The following is a 22,149-nucleotide window of genomic DNA, read 5'->3' as shown; positions in this document are numbered from 1 at the left end:
GTAGATATCACTCACCCCATCCCTGACTTGACTGGATATATTACAGAGGGGCAGATCTACGTGGACAGACAGCTGCACAATAGACAGGTATTTGACATTTAAGCAATGCTGCAAAACTTAGAAATCTACTCTTCAGTTACTCTTTAGTGATTGGTGACTTTGACTTTACTTTAAGGAATTATTTTGTTAGAAAATACCAAGTTATTTTCCATATGGTTATATAATTGTCATTTTTGTATACCAAGATCCTCTTGTGGGTAAGAGTGCTAGTATTAATGATGAAGTCCCAGAACCTAAGTCAGGTTCGGTGGGGTGAGGAGGTTCCGAGCCGACGACTAAGAAAGAATTCTTAAGACGTCGTTGGTGCAAAATGGTGGTTTATTAAAGCACGGGGACAGGACCCGTGGGCAGGAAGAGCTGCTGCCCTGGGTTGTGAAGGTGGGCATGTTATATACCCCACGGTTGGGGGGAGGTGGTGAAGGGATGGGAGGTTTCAACAGAATTCTCACATGTTAGGGAGGGCCTACAAGGTGCCGGGGGGGGGGGGGGGGTCCTTTGCCCTTATGGCTTGATCAATGTCGTCTTTAGGTCAAGCACTAACATCAAGATAATGGGGGATTCTTGGTGGGGCATTATGATCTGGCTATCATTTACATTCCTTTCTACTCCAGTCTCCTCCAGTTTATGGTGGGAGGGGGGACATTAGGGCTTCAGGAACCAAGAGTTATTTGCCTCTGGAAATTTGTGCTATTGATAAGGTAACCTCCCTGTTTAGGTCTCTAGGACATCTTGTAGAGCAAGGGAGATTCCTGTTCTGCAGGATTGCGATCCCTGCAAGTTAACTATTTATCGTTTTATGGCGATCAGGGGTGCCTGAGGAACGCTACACATATGGAGGGGAGCGGGTGAAGAAGGGGTGCAAGGCGCCAGCTTTTGCTTTGTCCTCAGCCAGCCTCCTGCTCCCTCATCATTCCCCCCTGAACAATTTTGACCCTTAAATCTTTAAGGTGGTTGAAGGTGGAAGGTCTCATCTTCTGTAACTTCGTGCTAAATAGGGGTGTAGAGCTGTCCCTACCTGCTCAGGTCAATATTGATCAGGGTAGGGACATATAGGGGAGTTACAAAAAGTGGAGGCAGCTGAATCCAGCGCTGACAGTGAAGAGGCGTCCTCGCGCGTGACAAGGATCGTCTGCCGTGGTGTAGTCATTGTAGCAATGGAGTCTCGGCACCAAGTAGAGAAACATGGAACAAAGCAACATATTAAGATTAATAAGGCGATAAGAATAAGAAGCCTGAAAAGGAGATTCGGCCATAGTCCTCCTTCAAATTAGGAACTTAACCATTTACTGAGAGAGAGAGAAGGATCTTGTAGGGCCTTAATCTGGGTGTTCATATCCTTTATTATTCCTGTGACATTTTTGCAATAGTCTGGGGTGTATACGCAACATTCTGTCTTGATAATTGCGCATGTGCCACCCTGGGCTGCTGTCAGGACATCCAAGGCCATCCTATTTTGTAGGACTGCCTTGCATATCTGTGACACTTCGGTATTAAGCTGGGAGATGCTATTTAGTGAATCATTGAGTGCCTTTGTAGTATATTTATTAAGCGCTTCTACATGCCACATGACATCCTTTAGTCCCGCAGATGGAACAAAAATGGATGCTAAGTAATCATACCATTTAAAAACAGATCACTTCTTCTTTGTTTTAAATTGGAGAGATTAGCTGGAGCTGTAATGGTTTTAGTAATGCGCCCATGGATCCAGGCAAATCCTAAAGTACAGCGACCTATCCACCCTGGAGGAAGCCAGGGCCACAGGTTGGTTCCACATATCCAGTGGGTTCCGTTTGGAGCTGGCCATATAATGCCAGGTCGCCTTACCCAGTCAGTAGCAAACCAGTCAGTAGTCTGGAGTACTATTGTCTGGGAACACATTTCTAGTGGTAGCCATCCCAGATATCGTGCGTTATTTGCCCAAGTACCACTCGTATGATTCTTTTGTTCCCAGCATAAAACTGCCTTTTGACTGAGCCGTCCAATCGTGGGCGTAAGCCACAGATGCGCATCCCAGATTTGATATATGCCATCCTTAGTATAGCAATAAGGAGGGTTTCATAACTTAGGCCCTAGCTGGTGAGTATCATCTTGTGAGCCTGTAAAGCCAGTTAGAATTTTAATAGTTTGAGAATATAAAAAACTTTGATTATGTCCTGGTGAATCCTATGTTTTACTGATCATGGGCCAGGAAGAAACATTTTGATTAGTAATAGATTTATCCCAGAATGTACTGTCTCCATCTACCATCTCTGAGATATAATTTTGTAGAGAATGCCAATCAGTGCCCTGTAAAGGAGAAACCCACCAGGGTAATCCAGACGTACTTGAAATAGGCAAACTTCCACAGATCCAGCAATCTGTCTGATTATGTAGTTCAGCAAAATGCTGTGCCCACTGTAGAAAGGAATTGTCAGCTAAGACAAATGAAAGGAAGACAAAGAGAATATATATAACCTTCATTTTCGTTTGAAGGGAAGTTTGAGGTCTTCTAGCGTCTCACAGGAGTAAGAAGTCACGTTGGTTTGTTTGCTCGGTTCCTGTGGAGGAGGTACAGGTTTTATTCTAGATATATGAACCCATGAGGAGTATCCTTCTAATTTCACCGCAGTGGGGGTACATAATATGACCCGATATGGACCTTTCCATCTTGGATGTAAGTTTTCAGTTATATCTGACTTCCAATTTTTTAAGTAAACCATATCTCCGGGATTTACATAGGGTGGGCTTTCAGTGATAGTTAAATCAGGTTTGGGGAGAATACGATTAGTATACTCACTAAGTGACTTATGAATTAAACCAGCTTCCAGTGAATAGTTTAGTAAGGCATTATAATCTTCATCTAATAACGGATCTACAGAAAAAAATGGTCTCCCATAAACTAACTCAAAAGGGCTAAGTCCTATAGGTTGTTTTGGGGCAGTTCTCATCCTGAGAAGTCCTATTGGTAGGAGAGTAACCCAATTTTCCCTCATCGTTAACAAGCCAGTCTTGTGCGTTTTTAGTATAGCCTCGCTCCTGAGCAATATGAATTTCTTGGTCTGAATAGACTGAAGTTATGGACTCCATTGGAGTCAAGACTGGTATAAGGCTTAATATCTGTTTACTCTTTGCTGCCTCTTTGGCTGCATGGTCTGCTAGGTTGTTTCCTTTAGATTCCAAGGTCATATCCTTCTGATGTCCTTTGATGTGAATCACCGCTACCTCCTTAGGCAAGTGTACAGCCTCAAGAAGGGCTACGATCTCAGGACCATACTTGATTGGGGAGTTATGGCTTGATAGCAATCCCCTTTCCTTCCAAATAGCTCCATGAACATGTAGTACCAGGAAAGCATATTTGGAGTCAGTATAAATGTTAATTCTTAGGCTTTGGCAATTGCAAAATGCTAGTGAGCACTATAACATACCTCATCAGAAAATCAACTGTCATTCGTATTTTTAACAGGGGCATCTTAGATCTGGCCATATAGAGTAAGCAAGATCAATAACCGTTTTTGCTCTATAGAGGAAGAAGTACAGTGGTCAGGTTCAGGCATACAGGTAACTAGGTTTAAAGTTTGACAAATTTTAAGTATTATTTCTGGCATATCTATAAGTATAGTCTAATATTTAGTTGGCCTCCGTCATCCATTGGTGGCCTTTGGCTTCTAAGACAAATCTGGACCTGATGTGAAGTCATTACAGTTAGGGACTGTTCCATAGTGAGCTTTGAGGCTCCTTTTATGAGGGCTGTTCTATGCTTAGCTAAAGCATCTATTTGCAATTGCACCTCAATAGAGGTGGCCTCTAGGATAAATATGACTAAGGGATGAAACCAATAAGAAGACCTTTGAGTGGTCCAGCCTTAACAATATCCTGATTACAGAGGATCACTGGCAAGTGAGAAAACTTGTCAAGAGATAAGGGGAGTTCCCCATGCATCATTCAATCCACTCATAAAGAAAGTGGGGTAATCCATTATCTCCACAAGTCCATGGTTAATACTATGGAGTGCGATAGGTTGGCTTTTAGGCAATTTCCTTATCCCAGCCACACATAAGGTGTTAGTTAAGTTATATAATTGTTGGGGAATCAATCCCATTTTTTCAGTTGTTTAATCATGTGCCACGGGGTTCTGCTAATATCCCCACAAAATAGTAAGATCGACTAAAGAAGCTATTGTGCAACTTCTCTGAAGTTTACCTCAAATTGTTTAGCTTAGGTAAACAAGCATTTAAAGACAATCAAATCTAGAATTCAACATCCATAAAGGTGTGTTATTAAAACACAATTTTTCTCTCTAAAATAACCCTCATTTACAGAGATAGCCAAATCAGGACTAATTCACTTGTGAAACAAGTCCAGTTTTAACAAACTTGGCCCATTATTTACATAAGCTCAGCAAGAACAGTGAGTGTGATCAATAGATCTTTTAGAATCTGCTTTACTGGAACTTTGTACAAGGAATCTCTAGGTTGAACTTTTAGTAGCCTCTCCAGGCCAGAAGCCAAGCCCTGTACTTGCCCTGAGGCATGCCTGCAATACCTTTGGGCGAATTCCTCTTCCTGAGAGTGCACCTACCAAGGAGTGACATTCTTTACTCACCTGGTGAGGCTGCTGGGAACTCTGTAAGCAAGGTATCAGGCCAACAGTCCCAAGGGGCTTTATGGCTCCAGGTTTCATAAAGTCAACCTTAGTTCCTTAAAGCTGTCTGGTCATATCTGAGTCTTTTCAAATATGACATCCCAGTCAAAGCCTTGGTAAAATAACCCGTGTTTCCAATTCTTTCCTGTTACAAGGAGAACAGATTCTTATTGAACTTATGCAAATGACTGATTGCCATGGAAGAAAGAATACTTAACTCAGACCTTTTGGTTTCAGAGGGTTCATATAGAGAGAAAAGATGAATGCTTTGAGCACTTTTACAAATGAGCACTTTTACATCTCTATAAGTTACAGATAACTAGGAGGGAGTATCCCTAGTCTGTAAGAGCAAACAGTAGAGAGAACCAGCAATGTTTAAAGTAAGACAAAACATTAAGAGACACAACACTATAATCTTTTAGTTCATTTAGTCCCATGTTACTAATTCTGGTGAATGCGGCTTTAGTCAGTTCTGGAAATTCTTACCCATTTCAGTTTTAGGATTTTCAAGCATATCAAATATCTGTATTTGTCCTGAAAGTCCTTTATAGGAATCTCCTTGAAGATAAAACTCATTTTACCAGAGAATTAAAACAATTATAAATGACAAAAACTCAGAATGGATATGGTTAGAGCTAAAGAGACACGGGAGTTTACAATTTAGCTGCAAGGAAATCAGGTTATTTCTATGATACATAACATTTCCATAATTACAGTATCAAGCGATGATCTCTCAAAACGTTAAAACTTTAGGAAGTGCGTAGAATCTCTAGAATAGTTATAGCATTTTCCCAAATGTAACCCAAGGTTTATCATTGGTTCAGTAGTACTTCATGAGCAACTTCACATACCAAGGAAAAGCCTGAGTTAAAGAGATTTACAATTTAAATCTTGTCAACATTTGCTAAAATCTTAGAAAGTTTTAAAGCACATGCCTAAATATAATTAGGGATGTTAAACACCTGATAAACAAAACATAGAAACTCGTTTTTCTGGGCAGGCAAAGAGAAAACCATTTACATTTTCTTAACAGATCAATTGATCTAAGAAAACATTGTCCTTTTGAACAGAGACAATTTCAGTCTTGTACCAATGTACCTTTAAAACCCATTCATTTCAATCTTAATCCATTCTTTGACCATAGCTAAAATTCCTTTTCTGAAGATTTCCCTTTACAAACCTTCTACAACTTGCTTTGCATTCAGGTTTTGTCCCAAGCCATTTCCTTCTAAACAACCATCTCATTTAGGACAAAATTACCTTCCCTTACCTTCAACAAAATGTATTCCCATTCCTTAAGTCTTTCTTACATATCTCCTACTTTCCTACATACAGAGTTTCCCTTTATTTCCGTCAGTCTTAGTTACACTAAGCAGAACTTTGTATTCTTAGAAACACCTTTAGTTATTAAGCAATTGTGAACTGTTACAACAGAATTCTTCAGGTGGCAATTTATGAATCAGTTAAGTGGAAAACAAGTTTACCAGCAGATTTAAATACTCTTAGTTTCTTTGCAGTATGAAGTCAAAAGCACAAACCTACATCCAGTAATTAACGACTTAGCACTTTATCCTGTTTGGTTAAGATATAGATGTCCACAATTCAATTCCATTTGTCATCCAAGCAAAACTTTAAAACTTCCGGGTTACCAAAGACTTTGAAAGCTACTTCAGCAATTACCCATTAGAACTTTGAGACAACAATTAACCATCAGTTTCGTCATTTCTTTGCTAACAAATTTTAACAAGTAACACAAGCTTATTTGACCTTCAGTAAACTTTGATAGAATAAAAGTTTCACATTTACTGCTGTAACTTCAAAGACACGTCTTATCTTAATTAAACCAACAAACTTAACTTAGTTCCAATAGTGATTTATGTTCCACCTGGGCCCACTCCACTTTGAATGTTTACCTGAGACATGCGTGGGAAGATCTGGAATGGGGAGTGTTAGGTCCAGGGGTGCTCTTCTTGCTCCTTTATAGTGGAGAGAGAAGGAGCTGTGGTGCATGATCTAGAGGCCAGTCATGCAGGCTGCACACACGTTGGTACATAAACACGTAAGGGGGAAACAGAAGAAACAAAGTGCTGCCAGGAGGCAGAGAAAAGATTCCCGGTTTTAGAGCTCATAAGCCCCAACAGAGGAGCAGACGCCATGCTTTCCCACCAGCAAGGGGGAAGGGATTAGGCAGTCCAAGTCAGGCCAGAGAAAACAGGGAAACTTCCCCGAAACAAAGAGAGTTTCGGCAGCTGCTTGGGAATATTCCTTATGGTCTCTGTCTCGAGTTAGACCAACCCCAGTTGGCTCCAGTTATAGCCATTAACACGGGACATGAGTGAGGGAGAAGCCCCCACATCTATTAAGAGAAACAGAGAAATAAAGCCAGAGTCCCCTTTGCTAGGGATGGCCCAGCAACCTGGGTTTACTAGAAGAAGGTTTATTTACGTAATTATCATCAAATATGTCAGGAGAAAATTTACAGCTGACTCGTTTAGGCAAACACATTCCACAAAAGCCCCTTAGTCTGGGGTCCTGGTGTAGAGCAATGAAGGCCTAGGTATGAGCAATGCAGGCACCCTAGGTCCATTTGCCCTGCTTCCTGCAGAGGAGATCTAACTGATAGATCCCACTGAGGCCATGCAGTGTTACAGGAGCTCGGTCCTTTCCTAAGTTTTGCAATCCAAATTATTTCCAGTGGGTTAAAAGGCACCCCAAGGTAGAGTCCTTGGGAACTGAAGCCAGAAAAGTAATGAAGGTCCATTACCAAATCCCCTGACTCCTGGGTGGCGTCCCACACAGGGTATGTCAGAGGTTTTAGGTGTCAAAAGCGACCGGAGGCGTCCCTCAAGATACGCAATTGATCACCATCCTGCCTTAAGAGGCCCTGGAGAGGTGCCGGCGTCCCTCCACTTCCCCATCGCATCCTAGGCTACAGATGGGTGCCTGGTGAATGGACTAGGAAATTGTGCCATGCCATTGTCTGTCCTGAAAACTGCATACTGTTTTGCCATATTAACCCATGGAAATACTAGAAAAGTTTGGCAAGGGGAAATTACCCAATTTCATAGCTTTAGGCGGTTTGCAGAAGACACTGACGACAAACAGTAAAGACTGAAATCCATCATGGTCTATGCGACCTTCCAACACATGTGGTCCTTGCAGCCAACTTCCCTAGGAAATGGTCCCCGGTTGCGTTTTAATTCAATCGGGTACTAGTTTCGGCCGGCTCCCAGTGGAGGTCCCGCGGCCAGAAGTGGCTAGACCAGGGATGTGGAGGGGATCACATTAGATCAATCAGGAGGAAACCTCACACGGGAGTCTTAAGATTGGCAGCCGTCCTGGTGACTTAGGTGGCTGTCCCGTGCCCAAGAAAGACAACTTTCTATAAGAACAGGAATAGAGTGAGGCCATCAAGTTTCTGGGTCTTATTGCCATTCTGGCCAGGGTACTAGCTTACAGCCAAAAGGCTCTCCTCCCCGTGGAGTAGCCACAGGCAAGAGGATTACAGCCTGAGCAATTGACATGCAAGTGTTCCAATAAGACCATACTCCTTGAAAAAGCCCTGGAATGAGAGTACAGGAAAAGGAGAGAAAGTACTCACCAATTTTGCACCGAAGCTCAGAGTCCAAATGTAAAGACTCACAAATCTCCTGGCTGGCTCGCCAAAAATGATGAAGTCCCAGAACCTAAGTCAGGTTCGGTGGGGTGAGGAGGTTCCGAGCCGACGACTAAGAAAGAATTCTTAAGACGTCGTTGGTGCAAAATGGTGGTTTATTAAAGCACGGGGACAGGACCCGTGGGCAGGAAGAGCTGCTGCCCCGGGTTGTGAAGGTGGGCATGTTATATACCCCACGGTTGGGGGGAGGTGGTGAAGGGATGGGAGGTTTCAACAGAATTCTCACATGTTAGGGAGGGCCTACAAGGTGCTGGGGGGGGGGGGGGTCTTTGCCCTTATGGCTTGATCAGTGTCGTCTTTAGGTCAAGCACTAACATCAAGATAATGGGGGATTCTTGGTGGGGCATTATGATCTGGCTATCATTTACATTCCTTTCTACTCCAGTCTCCTCCAGTTTATGGTGGGAGGGGGGACATTAGGGCTTCAGGAACCAAGAGTTATTTGCCTCTGGAAATTTGTGCTATTGATAAGGTAACCTCCCTGTTTAGGTCTCTAGGACATCTTGTAGAGCAAGGGAGATTCCTGTTCTGCAGGATTGCGATCCCTGCAAGTTAACTATTTATCGTTTTATGGCGATCAGGGGTGCCTGAGGAACGCTACACATATGGAGGGGAGCGGGTGAAGAAGGGGTGCAAGGCGCCAGCTTTTGCTTTGTCCTCAGCCAGCCTCCTGCTCCCTCATCATTAAGATTTAAGTATCCACTTTTTTTGTGTGCCTTAAAATGGAGCCAGTGGTCTCAAAGAATCTTGGGGGTATTCTATTATATAATTATCAATCTTATTATTAGTACAGAATTAATGTTTTTTTCTATTTTTTTCTTTACTGATATATAATTAATAGTACATTATATTGGCTTTAAGTACAGAGTATTGATTTTACACTGATAAATATTGCAAAATGATCACCATTAAATCCATTTTACCATTAAATCCATTAACATCCATGAATACACATAATTATGAAATACTTTTTCCTTATGTTAACTTTTAAATCCAGTCACCTAGCCACTTTCAAATATGCAGTACAGTATTATACATACTCTAGTCACAATGTTCTGGATTTTATCTTTATGACTTAATTCATTTTGTAACTGGAGGTTTGTACATTTTGACCCCCTTCACCCATTTCGCCTAGCCCCCATCTCTGGCAGCCACCAGTCTATCCATAAGCTCATGGTTTTTTGTTTTGTTTTGTTTTTTTAGGTTCGACATAGAAGTGAGATCATAATAGTACTTACCTGTTTCTGTCTGATTTATGTCACTTAGCATAATCCCCTCAGGACCCATCCATCTTGTTAAATGACAAGATACCATTTTTTAATGACTGAATAATCAAAAAAAGATTGATGGTTCTGTAACAGATTCCAGCTTCTAATATCAGTGTTTAGGTGAAATTACTGTTAATATTTTTATTTGGTATGTGTTTATATAAGTCAGAGCTCAGAGGCTATTTAGATTTGATACTGTCAGCAAATATTGAAAATCTAGTTTTTCAGTATCACCTTGAACTGGTTTTTGTAGACTTCACTTTCTGAGTTTGATTCTCAAAAGAAATGCCATAAAGTCTCACTTCATTTTCTAACTAGGAGAAGATACTAGAACTCCTCTAGGAGATAAATAGAAGTTTTATGTAATTTAAGGGATAATAATGAGTTTCAAAATGCTTTTTTACTACTGATAAATCTTGAATTTTATATTTAAATGTATTTTTTCTCTCATGTTCTATTCAAGATTTACCCGCCTATTAATGTGCTGCCCTCATTATCGCGGTTAATGAAGTCTGCCATTGGAGAAGGTATGACCAGAAAGGATCATGCCGATGTATCTAACCAGCTGGTATGTATATCCTCTTGAGAAAATGAACACCTTTCTTAGTCCATTCTTTCTGCTGTCTTACACCTCTTATCTTTCTCCCATATCACTGTACTTATCCCCCATACAAGTAGAATTTTAGTATGGGTTACATGTGGAAGATAAAATCGTTCATTAGAACCAAACAGTCTTCCCTTTTTTCAGAGGATAGTTGTGGATTCTCAAGATTAAAATCCTTGGCTTGAAACCCACATCTAATGCTATACACGATAATTTCTAAATTAAAAACAAGCCATAAGGCCATTTTAGGTTTTTATTAATAACCATAATAATAAGTACAGAATATTCCTAAAAAGATACTCTAATTTCTTATTTAAGAAATTAAACAATCATCAGAACACTAAGAGATACAGCTTTATTTATTCTATGGAATCTTTGGTTTCTGTAGTTGCTGTTTTTTATTTGACAGAGCCAGAAAGCACGAGCAGCAGGGTAGAAAGGGAAAGGGAGAAGCAGGCTCCCCAATAAGCAGGGAGACCAGTGTGGGGCTCAGTGCAGGGCTTGGTCCCAGGACTCAGGATCCTGACCTGAGCCTCAGGTACTTAACCGCCTGAGCCACCCAGGTGCCCCATAATCCTTGGTTTCTGTAGTTGTATGAGATTGTACACTAAGTGCAAAGAAAGAAAAATACCTTTGACCTTAAAGTAAAAATGGTAAACCTACTCATACCACAAATATTTTTTTTGAACTTTGAGATGGATTTCTCTGTGGTATGAGTTATGACTTTCAAATGCTCTTTAAAATGTAAGCTCCTTGACATACTGAGGAAGTGTATTTTTTAGAGTGTTAGTAGCATCTGTGGACTGCATACCTGAAGACTTCTTTCTCAATGAGACTATTTTATAATAAAATCTGGTACTTTCATATGATTTATGTGAATTATGTTTGTAAATAATGTGAAATTCCTTCTGTGGTCTCTTACAAAGACAGCTACAGAAATACTCTTAATTTATAGCCCAGATTACTTTTAACATTTATAAAATCTTACCTGTGTTTTTTTAAATATTTTTTTCTCTGTAGTATGCATGTTACGCTATCGGTAAGGATGTACAAGCCATGAAAGCCGTTGTTGGAGAAGAAGCCCTAACCTCAGATGATCTTCTTTACTTGGAATTTCTGCAGAAGTTTGAGAGGAACTTCATTGCTCAGGGTAAGATGACTATTTTCTTGCAAACATAAGCTCATGTGTAGTTTTGAAGACTTCTTTCCCACTCTGAGAGAATTTGCATTGATCTCCAGATGATTTTCCTTCTAATTAGAGAAGAGGTTTTTCTAACTGCCTGTCATGTCTTTGCACTTAACCCTCTGGCTCCTTCCTCTCTGCCTTCAAGTCCGTTATCCATTCAGCTCCCATCTGAACTTTTCCCTTCCTTACACCTGGCATTTTGCTCTGCTGCCTCCATTGCTGGTTCTTCTTCCTTACCCCTCTGAAATGATCTCCTCATGCTTGGGTAGTATGCTGCTTTTGTGATTCATTTATTGTCATCTCCTTTTCTGATTTTGTATCTTCCTGTTCCTACATTCTTTATGTTTTCAAAGGCCTAGTTCCCTGTTCTTTCTTTTTTTTTTTTTTTTTAATATATATATATATTTTTATTTTTTATAAACATATATTTTTATCTCCAGGGGTACAGATCTGTGAATCACCAGGTTTACACACTTCACAGCACTCACCAAAGCACATACCCTCCCCAATGTCCATAATCCCACCCCCTTCTCCCAAACCCCCTCCCCCCAGCAACCCTCAGTTTGTTTTGTGAGATTAAGAGTCACTTATGGTTTGTCTCCCTCCCAATCCCATCTTGTTTCATTTATACTTCTCGTACCCACTTAAGCCCCCATGTTGCGTCACCACTTCCTCATATCAGGGAGATCATATGATAGTTGTCTTTCTCTTCTTCACTTATTTCACTAAACATGATACGCTCTAGTTCCATCCATGTTGTCGCAAATGGCAAGATTTCATTTCTTTTGATGGCTGCATAGTATTCCATTGTGTATATATACCACATCTTCTTGATCCATTCATCTGTGATGGGCATCTAGGTTCTTTCCATAGTTTGGCTATTGTGGACATTGCTGCTATAAACATTCGGGTGCATGTGCCCCTTTGGATCACTACGTTTGTATCTTTAGGGTAAATACCCAATAGTGCAATTGCTGGGTCATAGGGCAGTTCTATTTTCAACATTTTGAGGAACCTCCATGCTGTTTTCCAGAGTGGCTGCACCAGCTTGCATTCCCACCAACAGTGTAGGAGGGTTCCTCTATCTCCGCATCCTCGCCAGCATCTGTCATTTCCTGACTTGTTGATTTTAGCCATTCTGACTGGTGTGAGGTGATATCTCATTGTGGTTTTGATTTGTATTTCCCTGATGCCGAGTGATATGGAGCACTTTTTCATATGTCTGTTGGCCATCTGGATGTCTTCTTTGCAGAAATGTCTGTTCATGTCCTCTGCCCATTTCTTGATTGGATTATTTGTTCTTTGGGTGTTGAGTTTGCTAAGTTCTTTATAGATTCTGGACACTAATCCTTTATCTGATATGTCATATGCAAATATCTTCTCCCATTCTGTCAGTTGTCTTTTGATTTTGTTAACTGTTTCCTTTGCTGTGCAAAAGCTTTTGATCTTGAAATCCCAATAGTTCATTTTTGCCCTTGCTTCCCTTGCCTTTGGTGTTGTTCCTAGGAAGATGTTGCTGCGGCTGAGGCCGAAGAGGTTGCTGCCTGTGTTCTCCTCAAGGATTTTGATGGATTCCTTTCGCACATTGAGGTCCTTCATCCATTTTGAGTCTATTTTCGTGTGTGGTGTAAGGAAATGGTCCAATTTCATTTTTCTGCATGTGGCTGTCCAATTTTCCCAGCACCATTTATTGAAGAGGCTGTCTTTTTTCCATTGGATATTCTTTCCTGCTTTGTCGAAGATTAGTTGACCATAGAGTTGAGGGTCTATTTCTGGGCTCTCTATTCTGTTCCATTGATCTATGTGTCTGTTTTTATGCCAGTACCATGCTGTCTTGATGATGACAGCTTTGTAATAGAGCTTGAAGTCCGGAATTGTGATGCCACCAACGTTGGCTTTCTTTTTCAATATCCCTTTGGCTATTCGAGGTCTTTTCTGGTTCCATATAAATTTTAGAATTATTTGTTCCAGTTCTTTGAAAAAGATGGATGGTACTTTGATAGGAATTGCATTAAATGTGTAGATTGCTTTAGGTAGCATAGACATTTTCACAATATTTATTCTTCCAATCCAGGAGCATGGAACATTTTTCCATTTCTTTGTGTCTTCCTCAATTTCTTTCATGAGTACTTTATAGTTTTCTGAGTATAGATTCTGTGTCTCTTTGGTTACGTTTATTCCTAGGTATCTTATGGTTTTGGGTGCAATTGTAAATGGGATCGACTCCTTAATTTCTCTTTCTTCTGTCTTGCTGTTGGTGTAGAGAAATGCCACTGATTTCTGTGCATTGATTTTATATCCTGACACTTTACTGAATTCCTGTACAAGTTCTAGCAGTTTTGGAGTGGAGTCTTTTGGGTTTTCCACATATAGTATCAGATCATCTGCGAAGAGTGATAATTTGACTTCTTCTTTGCCGATTTGGATGCCTTTAATTTCCTTTTGTTGTCTGATTGCTGAGGCTAGGACTTCTAGTACTATGTTGAATAGCAGTGGTGATAATGGACATCGCTGCCGTGTTCCTGACCTTAGCGGAAAAGCTTTCAGTTTTTCTCCATTGAGAATGATATTTGCAGTGGGTTTTTCATAGATGGCTTTGATGATATTGAGGTATGTGCCCTCTATTCCTACATTTTGAAGAGTTTTGATCAGGAAGGGATGCTGTACTTTGTCAAGTGCTTTTCCAGCATCTATTGAGAGTATCATATGGTTCTTGTTCTTTCTTTTATTGAAGTGTTGTATCACATTGACTGATTTGCGGATGTTGAACCAACCTTGCAGCCCTGGAATAAATCCCACTTGGTCGTGGTGAATAATCTTTTTAATGTACTGTTGAATCCTATTGGCTAGTATTTTGTTGAGTATTTTCGCATCTGTGTTCATCAAGGATATTGGTCTATAGCTCTCTTTTTTGGTGGGATCCTTTTCTGGTTTTGGGATCAAGGTGATGCTGGCCTCATAAAATGAGTTTGGAAGTTTTCCTTCCATTTCTCTTTTTTGGAACAGTTTCAGGAGAATAGGAATTAGTTCTTCTTTAAATGTTTGGTAGAATTCCCCCGGGAAGCCATCTGGCCCTGGGCTTTTGTTTGTTTGGAGATTTTTAATGAATGTTTCAATCTCCTTACTGGTTATGGGTCTGTTCAGGCTTTCTATTTCTTCCTGGTTCAGTTGTGGTAGTTTATATGTTTCTAGGAATGCATCCATTTCTTCCAGATTGTCAAATTTATTGCCGTAGAGTTGCTCATAGTATGTTCTTATAATAGTTTGTATTTCTTTGGTGTTAGTTGTGATCTCTCCTCTTTCATTCATGATTTTATTTATTTGGGTCCTTTCTCTTTTCTTTTTGATAAGTCGGGCCAGGGGTTTATCAATTTTATTAATTCTTTCAAAGAACCAGCTCCTAGTTTCGTTGATTTGTTCTATTGTTTTTTTGGTTTCTATTTCATTGATTTCTGCTCTGATCTTTATGATTTCTCTTCTCCTGCTGGGATTAGGGTTTCTTTCTTGTTCTTTCTCCAGCTCCTTTAGGTGTAGGGTTAGGTTGTGTACCTGAGACCTTTCTTGTTTCTTGAGAAAGGCTTGTACCGCTATATATTTTCCTCTCAGGACTGCCTTTGTTGTGTCCCACAGATTTTGAACTGTTGTATTTTCATTATCATTTGTTTCCATGATTTTTTTCAGTTCTTCTTTAATTTCCCGGTTGACCCATTCATTCTTTAGAAGGATGCTGTTTAGTCTCCATGTATTTGGGTCCTTTTCAAACTTCCTTTTGTGGTTGAGTTCTAGCTTTAGAGCATTGTGGTCTGAAAATATGCAGGGAATGATCCCAATCTTTTGATACCGGTTGAGTCCTGATTTAGGACCGAGGATGTGATCTATTCTGGAGAATGTTCCATGTGCACTAGAGAAGAATGTGTATTCTGTTGCTTTGGGATGAAATGTTCTGAATATATCTGTGATGTCCATCTGGTCCAGTGTGTCGTTTAAGGCCTTTATTTCCTTGCTGATCTTTTGCTTGGATGATCTGTCCATTTCAGTGAGGGGAGTGTTAAAGTCCCCTACTATTATTGTATTATTGTTGATGTGTTTCTTTGATTTTGTTATTAATTGCTTTATATAGTTGGCTGCACCCACGTTGGGGGCATAGATATTTAAAATTGTTAAATCTTCTTGTTGGACAGACACTTTGAGTATGATATAGTGTCCTTCCTCATCTCTTATTATAGTCTTTGGCTTAAAATCTAATTGATCTCATATAAGGATTGCCACTCCTGCTTTCTTCTGATGTCCATTAGCCATGGTAAATTCTTTTCCACCCCCTCACTTTAAATCTGGAGGTGTCTTCGGGCTTAAAATGAGTTTCTTGGAGGCAACATATAGATGGGTTTTGTTTTTGTATCCTTTCTGATACCCTGTGTCTTTTGATTGGGGCATTTAGCCCATTAACATTCAGGGTAACTATTGAGAGAAATTTAGTGCCATTGTATTGCCTGTAAGGTGACTGTTACTGTATATGGTCTCTGTTCCTTTTTGATCTACCACTTGTAGGCTCTCTCTTTGCTTAGAGGACCCTTTTCAGTATTTCCTGATAGAGCTGGTTTGGTGTTTGCAAATTCTTTCAGTTGTTGTTTGTCCTGGAAGCTTTTAATCTCTCCTTCTATTTTCAATGATAGCCTAGCTGGATATAGTATTCTTGGCTGCATGTTTTTCTCATTTAGTGCTCTGAAAATATCATGCCAGCTCTTTCTGGCCTGCCAGGTCTCTGTGGATAAGTCAGCTGCCATCTAATATTTTTACCATTGTATGTTACAGACTTCTTTTCCCGGGCTGCTTTCAGGATTTTCTCTTTGTCACTGAGACTTGTAAATTTTACTATTAGGTGACAGGGTGTGGGCCTATTCTTATTGATTTTGAGGGGCATTCTCTGAACCTCCTGAATTTTGATGCTTGTTCCCTTTGCCATATTGGGGAAATTCTCCCCAATAATTCTCTCCAGTATACCTTCTGCTCCCCTCTCTCTTTCTTCTTCTTCTGGAATCCCAATTATTCTAATGTTGTTTCGCCTTATGGTGTCACTTATCTCTCGAATTCTCCCCTCGTGGTCCAGTAGCTGTTTGTCCCTCTTTTGCTCAGCTTCTTTATTCTCTGTCATTTGGTCTTCTATATCGCTAATTGTTTCTTCTGCCTCATTTATCCTAGCAGTGAGAGCCTCCATTTTTTATTGCACCTCATTAATAGCTTTTTTTATTTCAACTTGGTTAGATTTTAGTTCTTTTGTTTCTCCAGCAACGGCTTTTATATCTCTCGAGAGGGTTTCTCTCATATCTTCCATGCCTTTTTCGAGCCCGGCTAGAACCTTGAGAATTGTCATTCTGAACTCTAGATCTGACATATTACCAACGTCTGTATTGATTAGGTCCCTAGCCTTCAATACTGCCTCTTGTTCTTTTTTTTGTGGTGAATATTTCCGCCTTGTCATTTTGTCCAGATAAGAGTATATGAAGGAGAGTAAAATACTAAAAGGGTGGCAACAACCCCAGGAAAATATGCTTTTACCAAATTAGAATAGATCCCAAATTGTGAGGGGGGAAAAAGGGGATAAAAAGAGGTTCAAAAAGAAAGGAAATTGAAAATTATAAAAGAAAACGAATAAAGAAATGTATAAAAAAGAAAAAATATATATATTTTATATATATATATATATATATAAACTAGTTGAAAAATGTTAGAAAAGGGTAAAAGTTTAAAAAATTAGCAGAAGAAGAGAAAAAAATGAAAAAGAAAAAACTTAAATTAACTGCAAGACTAAAAAATCACAGGGAAAAAGCCATGAGTTCCGTGCTTTGCTTTCTCCTCTTCTAGAATTCTGCTGCTCTCCTTGGTATTGAAACCGCACTCCTTGGTAGGTGAACTTGGTCTTAGCTAGATTTCTTGTTGATCTTCTGGGGGAGGGGCCTGGTGTAGTGATTCTCAAGTTTCTTTGCCCCAGGTGCAATTACACTGCCCTTACCAGGGGCTGGACTGAGTAATCTGCTCAGGTTTGCTTTTAGGAGCTTTTGCTCCCTGAGCGCTTTCCATAGAGTTCCGGAGGACATGAATACAAATGGCGGCCTCCTGGTCTCCTGCCCGGAGGAGCTGAGAGCCCGGAGCCCCACTCCTCAGTGCGCCCTCAGAGAACAGTGCCCAGTTACTCCCGTCTGCCTGACCTCCAGCCGCGCTCCCAGCTCTCCGAGCCTGGGACCGGTTCAAGGTCACCCCGAGCTGCGAGCTTACTGTCGGCTCTGTCTCTGTAGCCGGCTTTCCTGTTCCAATACCCGCAAGCTCTGCGACACTCAGACACACCCGATCCTTCTGTGACCCTGCGGGACCTGAGGCCACGCTGCCCCCACGTGGGCTTCGCCCCGGTTTAGCCTCTGGAGCAATGTCCCTCAGCGGAACAGACTTTTAAAAGTCCTGATTTTGTACTCCGTTGCTCCGCCGCTTGCCGGGAGCCGGCCCCTCCCCCTGGGATCTATCTTCCTGTCGCTTTGGATTCACTTCTCCGCCGGTCCTACCTTTCAGAAAGTGGTTGTTTTTCTGTTTCTAGAATTGCTGTTCTTGTCTTCGATCTGCCGATGGATTTGCAGGTGTTTGCAATCTTTAGATAAGCTATCTAGCTCATCTCCTGCTCGCTGAAGTAGTCTCAGCCTGCTGCTGCTTCTCCGCCATCTTGACTCCTCCCCCCTAATTTTTTTGTTCTTATTTAAAATAATCCTCTTCTGGTTTCATTTCCATTAGTGTACCTTAGTCCATTGTTTCTCAAATTTTAATATGCTTTTGAATCAATTGGAGATCTTGTTAAATTGCAGATTTTGATTCAGTAGAACTAGATGGGGCCAGAGATTCTTCATCTGGACAAGTTCTTGGATAATGTGGAAGGCTATTGATCTGTGACCAACTTTGAATCTTAAGGCCTAGTCTAGACCTTTGTCTCATCATCTTGGTCATTGGTACCAGCTTTTTCACCACTTTTCCTTACTCTGTATATCCCTCTAATATTTGCCAGAATAAACTTATTACTAATTGTATTGATTGTGTTTCTAGTAAAAAGGCAGTAACGGTTTTCATTACATAGCACATGTACAATTTTCAGGCTGTTTTGATTGGTCTCTCCCTTGCCACTATTTTTGACCTCAGTGGTACTAAACACAGATGTGTTAACTTTGGAATAATGCATCGTGCTCACTACACTCTTATATTTACTTGATGCATTTCTTGTTAACGTTAAACCCAAAAAGATGTGTATATTTTTTTTAGTGCAGCACTATGATACCTTAAAAAGATAAAAAGTGAAGTTTTTCTGGTAGAGAAAAGAAACCAGAATTCCAGCCACTCTGACTCCATAGTTAAGAAATCAAATTTATTTGCAGGATAAGAATGACTCTACTACTAAAAATAATTAGTAAACACTTTGAAAACAACTAGCCTATTCAAGGTGTTCAGTTGACATTTAAGGTTTTGTAAATGTCTGTACTGCCCTCCCTCACATTTCATCTTTTCTTCCTGGAAAACTGCCTTTCTCAGTAATCCATAGACAAAACACTGGGTCTAGTTTCCATTGCTCCAGGTATTTAGATCCTTCCCAGTTGTCCACATGGTTGTCCCCCACACACTAGATTGCCCACTGCCTCTAGCCTGCAGGCTTCTCCCTTTTCTCTGATTCCTAATGGTACTTACTCTCTGTACCCTCACATACATTTGGTTGCATCTGGCCTTAAGAGACCCAACTGCTTTGTCTTTTTTGTTGTTATTGTTAATACTTGATGCTCACAGTAGTCCTATATAGTGGAATAAATAATAACACTGGTAAATTGTAAGTAGTTTGCCTTTATTCATTCAATTTCAATTTTTTCTAAGGTCCTTATGAAAACCGCACTGTCTATGAGACTTTGGACATTGGCTGGCAACTGCTCCGAATCTTCCCCAAAGAGATGCTGAAGAGGATCCCTCAGAGCACCCTGAGTGAATTTTACCCTCGAGACTCTGCGAAGCATTAACTGCTACTGCATCGCTGGCTTGATACACTTGTGAAATACTGGTTCTGTTTTCTTTATTCCTTTTGCACTCCCCCATTCCCCCATCTTTGTGTTGGAGTTTACGTTGTTACCCTGTAATTAAAAACAAAGAATAGGTAACATACTGTGCCAGTGTTGCAATGTTTTAAACTTCTAACAGACTTTAAAATATCCCCTGTTCAGAAAACCTGGATCATCAGTGCTGTTTTTAAAATAGCTACAGAGTTGGAGGTGAAGTTTTCCTACAGATGTGTGTGTTTGTACATAGTGGTGTAGTTAGTTGCCTAATAATGTCTCATTATATGGGTCTCCTTGACCTTACCTCTCAGCCCCCTCCAGAGTATCACTGTCTGAAGTTATAATGCTTTGATCTGCAATTTAGAGCCAGGATCAGGTCTAAAAGAAGCCGCCTCTCTGAAGAGCCAAGGGCCTCTTCCCTGAGCATTTGTTTTTGGATTGTTGCTGTGCCCAAAGGTCTGTGTTGCTGCTCTAAGCAGACGGTTTTTACTGTCCACCTGCTCTTTCCTATTTAATGCCTAGATTAGAGAAGGAGTTTCATTTTTCTCTTTAGTCATTATGAATTGGGATTCCTGTGTCTTACTGTTCTCCCTCCCTCTGAGTAACAGAATCCTGCAGCTTTTGCACAGCTGGCATTGATCTGATAGTAGTGAGATGCCGTTTCTTAATGATCCTTACTGGGTTTCCTTACAGAGAAATCGTAATTAAAATAACTAATAAAACTGTTGTTTGGAAAGAGTGGGGGTACAATAAAAGAAAGAAAAACCCATATCCATTCTACATTCTGACATGATAACAGTGGTTTAAGTTTCTCAAGTGTTTACCAGATGCTGAGGGCAAGGTGGAGAGGAGAAAGTTCTTCTGTGTATGGATATTTTAAACTCTGTTAGAGAGCAGCCTTTGGAAGATCCCCTATTTGATCCTGTTTTCTGACCCATCTCTGCCTTTTCAGGGTAACCTTGTGGCACAAGTGATAGCATTTAAAAGCTTTTGCCTTTAATTCTCGCTCCTTCTTGCTGTGAGTTCTGAGCTGTCTTCTCTGCACTTCTGCCATGTCTACTCTTTGGTCTCTTTGTGTTCTTTGTTACTTGGTGCAATAGAAACTTCTCTGTGCATTCCATCTTTCCAGTTATGTAAAGTTCTTCCCTTTTTTCTCTGAGGGTATAGGGGGTGGGGTGGGGAGTCAGCATGATTATATTTTAATGTAGAAAATGTGACATCTGGATATAAAATGAAAATAAATGTTAAATGGAAGTTACCTAAAGTGACTCTGTATCTTCTAATCAGGAATGCAATATCAACAAATGGATATATAATATATAATAATGCACCTCTTTGATTTATAAGTTTTGAACATCATAACCAGTGTTGTGAGCCAGCCCCCTGTGTTATAGGGACATGGCCCAATTTTTATATCCTTCTGTCTTCAGGCTGCCCTTTCTACCCTTTCAGGTGCTTTCCACAGTAATAGATCTTCCAACATACACTATATTTTGATCCAAGCTTAAGAGTTACTACAGGTGTTGCATTCTTTGTTTCAAATCTATCAGCAGTGAGTGATAGAGGATGGATAAATAGAAAATGAAATACATATTGAAGCCTTGCTTCAAATAAAATCTTAAATAGATGTCCAGAATATAAAGAAAACATGCTGGTTAAGGACCAGGGTGTGTGGCATCACGGACCTTCCATTTCTCTCCCCTCTTCAATTTTAGGAGATGTAGACAATCAGGCAAGAGCTAGGTAGACCTGTGTTCTAGTTCTGGTTCTGCCAATAACTGGAGGACCCTGTTTCGTTTTTTAACAAATTTGAGTCTTTTTGCCTAGATTCCTTTTAAGGTTTATTAGAAGTACCAGAGATTCTGTGTATGAGACAGTGTCTAGTACTAGTACTGCAAACAAGACAGTGCCTGATCCAGAGTAGGCCCTCACAATAGGCTTTTATTAATAAACTTTTATTAAGGTAGATTTGACTTACTATATAATTCTTAGCAACAGTTGACTTAGTAGCACCCTTGTTACTTATTTTTTTTTTTTAGTGGAAACATTTTCTTAATACAACTTTTTGTACCAGCAATAAGACCTAATTAAAGGACCAGTTAAAATGAGGTCTTTAACATGGACTCCCACTGTGATTACGTCATTTTAAAAAGGGAATGTTTCAGTCAGCTTAAAATACCTGGGAAGAGAAAAGGTATCTTCAAAAGGTCAGCCTAACTAAATGACTCATTAAACATTTATTGCTTGCAATTGACTGTCACTTCAGTTTGTGAGATTTCATGTAAGTGAAAAAATGTTCTCAAAGTAATAAATTCCTCACCAAGCTGTTTTATTTTCAGATGTTTGAGGTCAACAAAGTATTGTGTGCTTTTAAGATTTTCTGATCATTAACACTAGTAAGGGAAAATTTGCTTAATCTATAAACAACAGAAAATAGTCTCCAGACCAAACTAAATATACCATTCGTAGACTACAAGAAAAACTTGGAAAGGGAATTCTTGAGGGAAAATTATCCCTTGCAGAAAACTTAAGTACAAAGAAATGGGCTTTAAAAATGAAAGTTATGTGCTAACTCTAGTTTTATTCCAAATCCTGTACCAAGTTGGGGTTGAACACCTGTCTAGTGCTTAAGTGAGCAGGTGACTTGATGTTTTGGAACAGTG

General features: G+C 40.1%; 1 protein-coding gene across 1 annotated transcript in view; it reads left to right on the top strand.

Annotated features, from left to right (window-relative positions):
• ATP6V1B2 (ATPase H+ transporting V1 subunit B2) overlaps positions 1-20,744 on the top strand; it is a 41,243-nt gene extending 20,499 nt beyond the window's left edge. Inside the window, exons 11-14 of the mRNA XM_059178917.1 lie at positions 5-87; positions 10,088-10,192; positions 11,249-11,378; positions 19,311-20,744. Coding sequence (XP_059034900.1) covers positions 5-87; positions 10,088-10,192; positions 11,249-11,378; positions 19,311-19,450 — 458 coding nt within the window. The 3' untranslated portion in view covers positions 19,451-20,744. The remainder of the gene's footprint in view (positions 1-4; positions 88-10,087; positions 10,193-11,248; positions 11,379-19,310) is intronic.
• The last annotated feature ends 1,405 nt before the right edge of the window (positions 20,745-22,149 follow it).

This window comes from Mustela lutreola, chromosome 1, assembly GCF_030435805.1.
Source record: "Mustela lutreola isolate mMusLut2 chromosome 1, mMusLut2.pri, whole genome shotgun sequence".
NCBI lineage: Eukaryota > Metazoa > Chordata > Mammalia > Carnivora > Mustelidae > Mustela > Mustela lutreola.
Note: the sequence above shows the minus strand (reverse complement) of the source record. Positions and strands in the feature narration are given on the sequence as shown.